Below are 12,067 nucleotides of genomic sequence, written 5' to 3' on the forward strand. Positions count from 1 at the left end.
TAAAAAATTCTCCACTTAAAATTCCATAAACAAAAAAATTGAGAGAGGTATGCCTGCCACCCACCCCCCACTTAAAAAGAAGCAAATGGCCTTGGCAGTAGTGTAGCAGCCATATTAAAGGGGATTTTCTGGGACTGTAATATTGATGGCCATGACCTTAGAAGACAGTGGTGACCGTTCCTGGTAAATAATTGGAAGCGACACTTCCGTGGCCCTTTCAGTCGGTTGATCAACGGGGGTGCCCAAAGTCTGACCCCCACCAATCTGATAATAGTTTATCCTAATATAGTCCTGGAAAACCCCAATAATCAGATCTTTGCTAAACATTTTGTGGACTACTAAAGTTGTCCGATACAGGAATACCCTTTTCAGTTTTACGAGGGCCGGGGAGGGGCCAGGTTCAAGGACTTTAGTAGATTTTTGTCAGTTCTAGATTTTTTTTTTCTGTTTTTAAGTTTCAGATACTACGGGGAATAGAAGTAATGGTAGTTCTGTTAGTGTTTTGTTTCACAAAAACAGTGTTCTTCCAGAACATCCAAAAGGTACATATTCTGGGAAGTCCAGGCTCATGTGAAAGTCAATTAAGTTCAGAAAGGTTGAAAAGAAAAACAAGAAGAGACCACAAACCAGATGGATGTAGACGCCCAGAGAAATAGTTGAGAAGCCGAAAACCTAAGAAGAAGGCAACCTTCTGGAGAAACACAAACTGTCCCCTGACTGAACAGAAAACAACCCAACTAGGGAACAGGACATCTAGAAGCACCAATGCCGCGTGGATCCAACAGAAGAAGCCAAAGGTGATGAGCACAGAGGTGGTGTGTTGTTTTTTTTTTCTTTTATAATGTTTTCTTATCATAATGCATTTTGGGACTGTGATCGTCACTTTGCCGGTTCTTTACATCCTATCACGAGCTCAAAATAAATTGTAATGCAGTTTACATGAGATTGGATTCTAGGGCTCTGTTCACACTGGCATCATGGTTCTGTTCCATCAAATTGTCACTGTCCCTAAAAACAATAATCTACAATTATGACCTAATAAAACTCAATGGGAACCATTACACAACAAACCAAAAATGGATCTGTCCGTTTCCCATTTGGACAAAACTTTCCCTAAATGAGAATCAGTTGATCGCCACGTGTCCGGTAGTTAAAAATCCTGGTGATCAAATGTTATGCATGGCTTCCTGCAGTGACCGCTGCAGGAGAAATGTGGTATTACATGGCATCCATTCAAATGCATGGGCGACCATGTAATATATGGTTGCACTGTGTCCTCCAGAAGGGAACCTACTCTTGGAGCAGCTTTCCAGTCTTCCTAATAGAGTTAGGTTCCTATGACATCCGTGTACAATAAAAGGGCATATGGATAGGGGACAACCCTTTTAAGGACTCCTAAAGCCATTGTGAAGAGCCATACCCCTATGTCCTAATATCTCCATCAATTACAGCAATTCTTCTTTTTGAAGGTTTTCTTGAATACCTGTTTTACCTTTCTGCTTCTTAAGCCATATATGAATGGGTTTAGTAATGGGGGTAATAAAAGTATATAAAAGAGCAAATATTTGGTCATAATCCTGGGAGTAGGAAACCGGTCTCATGTACATCAAGAGGACACCACAGTGAGGTGTGAACTGCAGGTGGAGAAGGTTTTATGTTGACCTTTTACTGATGGTATCCTAAGAATTGCACGAATAATGTTTACATACGAGACCAGGATGCTAAGGAAAGGTGTAAGAACCATGAAGACCCCAGTCACATAGATCACAATCTCGTTCAACAAATTGCTCACACAAGATATTTTGATTAACGGTGTGAAGTCACAGAAGAAACGGCCAATTTGGTTTGATGAACAGAAAGTCAATCTGGTAGCCAAACCAGTGTGGAGGGCTGAGTCTAGAAATCCTGAAAACCAGGAGAACGTAGGTAAGCACAGACGCGTTTTGTCTCTATGTCCATTTAGTGAAGAGGACAGCAGATGGCAATGTATCTGTCGTACGCCCTGACCGCTAACAAGAAACTCTCCGATTGGCCAAAGGAAATGGAGAAGAAAAGCTGCGTGAAACATCCAATGTAGGAGATGGGTTGATCGCCCAAAAGAAGAGTCAGGAGCATCTTGGGAAGAGTCACTGTGGTGTGGCGCACGTCCAGGAAGGAGAGGTGACTCGGGAACATGAACATGGGTGCACTGGAATGTCCACTGTCGAGGTGGATGGTGGTTACTGTGGCTGAATTTCCAAGTAGTTCGATAATAAGTAGAGAAAAATGATACAAATAAGAAACTCCTGCATCTGAGGAACGTCCGAAAGTCCTTGGAGCATAAAGTAGGTGGCGGAGGTTACACTTTCCTTTTTCATATCTGCCTACTGATTATCACCTGACAATGAGTTCTACAAGTTTTACAGATACAAGAAATAGGTTTTATTATCCTACAATAAAAAAAAAAATTTTTGAAAAAGTTTTTGAAGAGTATTTCCACCTAAACGGAAATAAATCACCTGTACATGCGTTATAATTTGGGGATCTCCACCGTGTGGCTTTACAGCTGTAGTGAAGTTACAACTTCCGGGATGCCCTGACAGGCGGCATGTTGGGAGTTGTAGTTTTACCACATCTGGAGAGCCACCGGTTTGAGACCACTGTTCTAATTCTATTCAGCCGTTTCTTATATGTACTAAAACAGATCTGTCAAACAATATGGACACCATTATAGATCCCACAGAGGTACGGGGAACTCTATTTAGCCAAGATTCATTGGTAGAGAGGGATTAGGAGTAGTTCCAACAACCAGCGAACCCCATAGAAGAAAAGAGGAATGACATACAACTGCGTTCATACCAACCGTCGCACATAGGGGGTGATGGCGTGGGGCACACTATGCTGCCTCAGCATCTGGGCACTTTGATGCTCTTTTGTTAGAAGGGTCCCGGGATGATAAACTGATCACAGATTGTCCTGCGGCTGGGCCCCAAGAGATCAGCTGTAATCTGTTGGGCGGTAGGGGTTCAATTCCACCACAGTGCCACTACAGTAGAAATGAAGCATTACACAGTGCCCATTACCCTTTAAGGAGAATGTCTGACCATTTGTAGTTGGGTTATATGAAGTGAGTGTTTGTTTGCATATATTGAAGGGAATGCAACAAAAGAATGACATTATTTCAACCAGATTTTTATTGTAAACCTTTTAAAACTGTTTTTTTTTCCCCCCAAAGACGAGATTCCCTCTAGATCAGAGGATTATCTCTCCCGAAAATATCCTGTTTGTTACTTTGTCCTGGGGGAGTCCATCTTTGACGTGATTTAATTACATACTATTTAGTGAGAAATAGCAGGTATTTTTTACTATACTGAAATATTTTCTGTATAGAGTTTTTTTTGTACAAAATCCAGGTTACACTATTAGGTCATGTACATTGTGACATAATGAAATGTTTTTACACTTTACTAATTTATTTAGGATTTTATTTTATAATTTTTTTATATATATTTTTTTTTTGGGGGGGGGGGGGGGGGAGAAAGGCAAGAATGGATTCCAAAAACAGGATGAGAATTGTGGCGAACCACGGGGGGGGTCTTAGTCTCAAACCTTATAAACACGTAGCAGAGACACCGGAATCCTGTCACCTGGTTCCTATGTCCATATTTCTACTATCATTTTGCAACGGGGTTGGCGCAAGACTTGCTTGGTCTCCATTACAGGTAGAAACGAAAGGAAGAATTCTGCTGCCCACCAATCCTGCCCTGCCTCCTTCTCTAAACACAGGAGAATGGAGAAAGAAAGAAATATGTGAAGGATATTTTTATTTTTTATTACAACATTTTGGACTTCTATTTGAAAAAATAACAGGGTCATGGAAATGTTGAAAATATTGTTTTTTTTTAATGTAATTTTCTTTACTTTGCACCTTTTTGTTTTCCTTCTGATAGGAGGTAACTTCTATTTTTTTTCTTGCTTTTTTTTTTTAAACAGCGCCACTCCTGTCCATAGGGTGGGTCTGGTATTGCAGCGCAGCCCTATTTATGTACATTGCATCTTGTGATTTGTCAATAAGAATATTGTATTCTAAATTAGATTTTCTGGGTGTAATATATATGATTGCTTCCCGTAGAGATTTTTTTTTTATAGGACAAATAAGACTGCTACCTAGATAAAGAAATAATTGGCCTGTTTACATGATTATAGAGGTGCCAAAAATGGACCAGGTGTCCTCTACATTCATACATAAGAGAACAGAATTCTAATGTCCATTCTTTCTTTCTTACGTGGGGATTTTTGCGGTAAGTGGATAAAAATGTTAGAAAGAGATGAGAAGTGCGTCAGAGGCAAATAAGAAATAGCCACTATACCTGAATACGTAAATGTGAATAGAATGAGATTCATATATTCAGACATCCGAGTTTTCACACAGCGAGCGTCCGTTGCATGAAACTCCCGGCACGTCCTATATTGGTGCGTTTTCGCGCACCTAGTCGCCCATTGAAGTCTATGGGTGCGTGAAAACCACGGACAGCACACGGACCCACATCCAAACTGGCACTATGCTTGGGCCAAAAGAAAAAAAGTAGAAGAATGAAATAAAAAAAGAATGAAAATGCAAAAAAATATGTAAAAGATACAATAGCAATTTAATAGCTAAAATAATAGCATTGTACATTTTCAGACAATATTTTTATATTTTAAGTTTTATTACACCTTTTGAAATCATATATATATATAATTAGACATTTTTATTTAAAAATAAATATCAGTGTGTTTGGTGAAACTTTCTAAATACTTGTTATTCAAAAATGTATTTTACTTTTTTAGATACAGCTGCTTTGTATCCTGTATATAGAGCAGCTGTATCTAGCGCAGGTCAGCGGGACTGACGGGTTGCGTGTCTCTGACCAGTTCTTTCACAAATGTCTGTAAAGGCGACTTCATGGCGAGGTGTGGGATTGTATACGCCTGTGGCAGAGACTGAATGAAACGCCGGAATTCAATGATTAAGAGGTGGGTCCTGATACTTTTCTCCATTTTGTGTATCTGCTTTTCCTGTACTCTGTAATTTTTGTGTCCAAATTTCTTTCTTTGCTTGTAAATATTTTTCTCATTGCCTTCCTGACCGTCTTTTTTTGAGCTGTAAATTATAGGATTGATTAATGGGGTCAATATTGTATAGAGGACCGACGCCAGTCTGTCCACAGGCAACGAATAGCTGTAAGTGGGACGAAAGTAGACAAACATGGCTGCCCCATAGCAGAGGCTGACCACTGGAAAGTGAGATCCACAGGTTGAAAATGCCTTCTGCCTTCCGAAGATGGGAACTAAAGAATGGCCGAAATGGACTCAAGCTGAGGAGTCCTCCAGCGCAAAACGGTACAATCTTGTTAAGATAAGTAACTGAACACGACAGCTTTAACAAAGAGGGAACTTCACGAAAGAAGCCATTGATGAGTCTAAGTTGGCAGAAGGACGGTTGGAATGTAAAATTGGTGTGGACGGACAACTGGAGGAAACCGACCAACCATGGGGCAAATGCCCAGGCACGCATACCCAATTGCTCATAATTTCCATGTAATGTAGAGGGTTACAGAAGGCCAAGTATCGATTGTATACCATAATGACTAGGAGGCCACGCTGAGTACTTGCTAGGGTTTTGAAGATGAACAGTTGGGTGACACAACCGGCATAGGTGATGGATCGGTCTTTATGATGTTGACAAGCATTTTGGGGATGGTGACACGTGTGTTGCAGATATCTAAGAACGAGAGATGACCAATGAAGAGGTTCATGGGTGTGTGAAGATGCAGATCCAGGCAGATTATAAGCATTGTTATAGTGTTACCAAGTACGGTAAGAAGGTAGAGCAATGAAAAGACCGGAAACCGTAGGATCCTCTGGTTCTGAAGATAGAAAAAACCCATTAGCATAAAAACCTGAGTCTGAGGTCTTATTTTGCTTTATCATCTCACCTAAGGTGATGTAGAAGAAAGAGGAATCAACAAGACAATTGATAAGAAAACGATAGATATATAGAATATAAACTTAAAGGGGCTGTCCGCGCACACAGACGACTGATGACCTATCCACAGTAAAGTCATCAGTATATGATTGGTGGGGGTCTGACACCCGGACCCCGCACCGATCAGCTGCCTCCGGGCACCGGATTTACCATGCCGGAAGCAGATTGCTCCGTCAAGGAATAGCGGCCGAGCTGCAGTATTCAAGTGAATCGGATCAGTTCCGCAGCACGGCCGCTATGTAGTAGTCGGAGCCACCTGTTTCCGGCTCCAAATCCTGCATATTGTCTATAACATCCGGCAGCCGGAGAAGCGGATCGGTGTGACGTCCGAGTGTCGGACCCCCTCCAATCATATACCGATGACCTATCCTGTGGATAGGTCATCAGTTATCCGTGCATGGACAACCCCTTTAAGTGTAGGGATCACGTGTAAATGATGGGAGTCCTGCCACAGATTTATGACGATTATTATGGGAAATTAATTTCTAAGGAAACACATTTTAGGTCAAACACAGTAGAGATGATACAGTAGATAGATTAATGGTGTAGACATCACAGGCAACAGATATATTTCTGCAGAACACCATATGGGCCCCTATCTTTTGGTATTTTTAATTTTTTTTGAAAGTTCGAACATCCATACAAAGAACTAGTATAAATTCCAAATATGCACAAAAATCATATAAGCATAAAAAATACAGGAGGAAAGAAACACATGGTCAGAAATCCAGTGGTCTATACATTTCGTATAGTAATATTACAAGTAGCGTAGAAAATGAATATGCAATCACATCTCCGGTACTATACAAGTAAACTCAGCGTAACACATCCGGCAGTAAGATGCTCAAGATTACTAATTCGATTGTTGTAGGACTCCCAATGAACCTTCCAGATTTTCGGTTTGATCCATTTGGAGAATCGAAGCTTTGACATAAATTCCCTAATCTCAGTTGGAGTAAGATGAGCGGATTTAACCGTTTCCATTTGGCAAAAAATTGCGTTGTCTTAGGTTCTCTGTCGTTCAGTTTCAAGTTTATCGGTGTAAAAAAACTATTTCAATTGGGCCGATACGTCATCCTCTGGGGGCAATTGAGATGTAAGCCAATTATTTAACCCCTTAGCGACCAGCTTATTTTAGGCCCGAATGACCAGGCTATTTTTTTATTTATTTTTTCGTTTTTCTATAGTCTCATTTAAAGAGCTATAACTTTTTTATTTTTCCGTCGACATAGCTGTATGAGGACTTGTTTTTTGTGGGATTAGTTGTACTTTTTAATGGCACCATTTTAGGGTGCATATAATTTTTGATTAACTTTTATTAACTTTGTTTTGGGGGGTGGGAGAAAAACCCCCTGAAATTCCACCTTTGTTCTATGCATTTTAAATTGACGCCGTTCATTGCGCGGCATAAATAACACGTTACCTTTATTCTATGGGTCGGTACGATTACGGCGATACCACATATGTAGAGGTTTTTTATGTTTTACGACTTTTGCGCAATAAAAACACTTTTGAACTAAAATGATTTGTTTTTGCGTTGTCGCTTTCCAAGAGCCGTAATTTTTTAATTTTTCCGTCAATGTAGTGATATGAGGGCTTGGTTTTTGCGGGACAAGACGTAGCTTTGATTGGTACTGTTTTGGGGTAAATGGGGCTTATGAATTAACTTTTATTCTTACTTCTTTTGGGCAATGGAAAAAAATAGCAATTTCACCATTTTTTTTGGGCGTTTTTTTTTTTTTTACGGTGTTCATCTTGCGGTTTAAATTACATATCAACTTTATTGTTTCGGTCATTACGGTCGCGGCGATACCATATATGTGTACTTTTATTTATTTTATACACTTTTAATAAAATAAAACCACTTTTTACTGTAATTTTTATTAATCATATTTATTTCACATTTATTACTTATTTTTTTTTAGTCCCACCAGGGGACTTTACTATGTGATCTTTAGATCGCTGCCATAATGCTTCAGTATACTCAGTGTAAATCTGACAGGCAATCTATTAGGACGTGCCTCTGACACGTCCTAATAGGCATATGCCCAGGGCAGACCTGGGGGCTTTTATCAGGCTCCCGGCTGTCATGACACCACATCGGAGGCCTGTGATTGCATTTGCGAGCCGCCGATGGGTGACAGAGGGAGAAAGATCGGAAGCAGAATGCCTACAAATATTTGTCCATTGTTTTCAATGGGAAATACGGCGTTCTGTTTCGACGGGGCGTTATTTTACGCCTCATTTTCAAATAACGGCGCGTAAAATGACGCCCCGTAAAAAGAAGTGCATGTCACTTCTTGAGCTGTTTTTGGAGCCGCTTTTCATTGACTCAATAGAAAAACAGCTTCAAAAACAGGCGTAAAAAAACGCTAGTTGCTTAAAAAACAGCTGAAAATTAGGAGCTGTTTTCCCTTGAAAACAGTTCCGTATTTTCAGCCGTATTTTGTTAAGCGTGTGAACACAGCCTTAGTAGGTTATGTGAGATTGAGCTATTTTCAGACCAACTGACTCAACAGCAAGTTGATCTGAGTGAGTAAGGGGAAGTAAAGTTCACATTTTTCGGGATTAATTCTGAATCCTGAGATTTTTCCAAATTCACTGATCTGCTTAAACACAATCTATAACTGTTTAGCAGGGTCCAACATGAATAATAAGATGTCATCAGTGCGCACCATGTGAGTCCCTACTTGTATGCCTTGAAATAAAGAAGTCTGTTCTAAATGACATGCCAGAGGCTCCAGAGCAACAGTGGGGACAGGTGACAACCTTGCCATCTTTTGATAAGAGTGGGGGGCTAGGAGCATGTCCGTCATGGCTCTCTAGAAAATCCCTCACCGGTTTGCCTATCTACTTGTAATAAGGAGCCATGGATGGGAGTTATTAGCCTAGTACCTTCCATGTATTTTAAAGGACCGTATAGAGCCCTATTTTACTTTTTATAGTACTCATGAGACCTATTGCCTGCTGGGGCAAGTGCGGCTGCACAGGTTACAGGTATGGTATATCTGCCACCGAGATGGGAAAGTGAAAAAGTATTTCAGTATTAGATGTTATGGAGATAGAATATCACTGTAAGGGTTAATATGTATCCATTTATTCCTTCTCTTAATGAGTCCGCATGTACCAGTCATTAGGCCTCCACACGTCTTGTTCTCTTTGGGGCCCGGTAATGAATCCCAGTAGCTTCGTAATTACGTCACCAGAGTCAGATCCCCGGTAAATGGTTGTAAACTCGTTACCAAAATAAATTAATCTCCTTAATGAACCTCCACGGCCCGAGATAATCAGCAGCTCCGTGAATTTACCTTATCGGCCTTCAAACACAACATAGGACATCATATAGTACGGTTCATACAAGGTTTAAAATATATATTTTTTTGGAGGAATTTTTACCTGTTTTATTTATAAAGATAGGTTTTGTAAGTTCCTAATATCCGTTGTGTTTAATAGATCTCTGCTTGCTGTCAGTGAGTGGAAGCGGTTGTGTTAACATCTAGAGGCTAAAATCATATCCTGCTCATACAGCTGCAAAGCTACTTAAAAGAGAAACCTCTGATACACTGTAACAAGCTCTGACCCTCTATAAGCAGCCCATTATTAGGTCAGATTATCAACCTTTGAATGTAAACATCCCCCTCAGGCATGACACAATGTATCACTTTTTCCCAGTGTTCCATTCATTTTGTATCCATTTCTCTGCATTTATATATCGCTCTTTATCTATAGAAACCAGTGGTGTACATAGAAAAGGGGTGGGCCTATAGCAAAGGCCAACACGGCCCACCAGGACAGAAAGACCTGGTGGTTATTTCCCCCTCCACACCCTTTTCATGACCCTTCCTCTTGTTTGCTATCAATAAGTTCCTCTGGAGAGGGGAGTCCTGCACCGGTTCTTACCACCTAATGGCATGGGACCATCCTTGGCTTCACCCCCTCTATACAGGGGGCCCATAGCAGCCACATGCCGTGCCTCTATTGTATGTACGCTCTTGACAGCAGCCTGTTATGTTAATCCATTTCCAATCTCTTTTTTTCTAAATTACAAAAAAAATCTCACTATTTAATGATTCTGGAAGGTTTGTTTCCAGATTTAGTAGGGTTTGTAATGGACTCTTAAAGGACTAATATATGCAAAACTAATACACTGTGTTATGTCTTGTGCATGGCCTTAGGGGGTGGAGCTTGACAAGGATTTAAAGAACATTAAAGAAAGAATGTGTCATGCTCCACCCCCTCAAGCCCTGCACTCAGCATAATACCATGTATTGGTTTTGCCTCTAGTATTCCTTTAAACAACAATGTGCCGGAAACTAGATGCAAAAATGCAGAAAGTTAAACTTTTTGGAATTGCAGAAATGATGGAGTAGACAGACAGATGCCGGTTTTGAATTTTGAAACAGAATGGAACTTTTTCAATTCCATTGAAATTCATTGGCTGCTCAACTCATACATTCCTACATATGGGGGCACATCTTCACTCTCCTACACCTGTCATTTGAGCAACTTGATACCTTGCTGCATGTTTGAAAGAAGCCTGAAACATAATAATGTCATCAATGCTCCGGATCCACAAATATCTGTTACGTGAAACTAATATCAGACATTGTTTTTTCCTTCCTAAAAACATTGCGCGAGTGAAAAGAACAATAAAAAAAATCCGGTCTGAGGTGACCATTGAACTGGGATCAAAACACCTTAAGCCAGATGGTCAAGTAAGATGATAACCCAGTATAAGTATATTATGAAAACATATATCACTGGCCAAATATTACTGAAGGAACATATTTAGGTTTCCGAGAGGTTTCCTCTACATGGGGGTTGAGAAGTGGCATAAATATGACATAATACAGTAAAGCAAAACCATTTTATCTAGACATCTTAAAATAAGTACGTCTGAAATGTTTCTTAAAGGCTCCCTTCACTTCTTTGTTCCTCAAGCAGTAAATAATTGGATTAACGAGAGGAGTCAACATGCTATATAAGAGAGAAGCCAAGTGTTCCACCTCCAAGGAGTATCCTGAAGGTCCTACATAGTTGAAGTTAGCTGTCCCATAGAACATGGTCACCACAATGAGATGGGATGAACATGTGGAAAATGCCTTCCAACGACCTTCAGAAGACTTGATCTTCATGATGGTGGAGATGATGTGGACGTAGGAGATGACAATGTAGAGAAATGGGGTAAAACCTAGAAAAATGCTGACTACATACAACAAAATTTTACTGGTTTTGGTTTGATTACAAGCCGCTTGTATGATTGGAGGAACATCGCAGTAGAAATGGTTGATGCTCTGCTCTGACCGACAGAATTTGAGGTTGGCGGTCATGACCGTGTGAAGAACAGAATTTAGGAATCCACTTAACCACGATGCCACAGCAAGACTGGCACAAAGCCTGTTACTCATCACCACGGCATAACGTAACGGGTTGCATATGGCAACAAAACGGTCGTACGCCATGACGGCCAACAGTATACACTCGGCTCCTCCAAGTGATACAAACACATACAACTGGAAGATACATTTTCGGAAGGAAATCTTTTTGTTGCTTGTTATGCAGTTAAATAGCATCAATGGGAGTGTGGCCGAGGAGTAGAGGATGTCCAGCAAGGAGAGGTTACTCAGGAAAAAGTACATGGGGTTGTGGAGATGGGAATCAACTCTAATGATGATGAAAATGCAGAAATTGCCAATCAGGATTGTGCTATAGATAACAAAAAATAAAGCGGTGACAAAGAACCAACCATCAGAAAAATTAAGAAGCAAAAAGTTTTCCAGTGACGTGAAGTTCTCCTGTAGTTCAATCAATGGCATCTAAAATAGAAATATATATGATGTGAAGTGTACCACTTAAGATCCTAGTATACTGCAGATAGTCACCTTCCATGTTGCCAGGAATGGTTTTGGGGATTGGAGAATTGGGAAACTGCCCAGGACAGGCTTTTCAACAAGGTCCTTTGAGGACAGGACAGGAGCAAACTAAAACCACCCAGTATTATTTAGTGGTGTATGGTGGTATTGTTTGAGAATCGAACAGGCAGTATTATGCAGGCTCTTT

General features: G+C 40.4%; 1 protein-coding gene across 1 annotated transcript; it reads right to left on the reverse strand.

Annotated features, from left to right (window-relative positions):
• Positions 1 to 10,875: 10,875 nt before the first annotated feature.
• Positions 10,876 to 11,823, reverse strand: LOC142662378 (olfactory receptor 5V1-like). The gene has a single exon (XM_075840604.1). The coding sequence runs from the start codon at positions 11,821 to 11,823 to the stop codon at positions 10,876 to 10,878; it is 948 nt and encodes a 315-aa protein (XP_075696719.1).
• Between the last annotated feature and the right edge of the window lie 244 nt (positions 11,824 to 12,067).

Source organism: Rhinoderma darwinii, chromosome 10 (assembly GCF_050947455.1).
Source record: "Rhinoderma darwinii isolate aRhiDar2 chromosome 10, aRhiDar2.hap1, whole genome shotgun sequence".
Lineage (NCBI taxonomy): Eukaryota > Metazoa > Chordata > Amphibia > Anura > Rhinodermatidae > Rhinoderma > Rhinoderma darwinii.

Bases quoted from the DNA above. Each gene is read 5' to 3' on its own strand.
- LOC142662378 (XM_075840604.1), bottom strand. From the start codon at position 11,823: ATGCCATTGATTGAACTACAGGAGAACTTCACGTCACTGGAAAACTTT.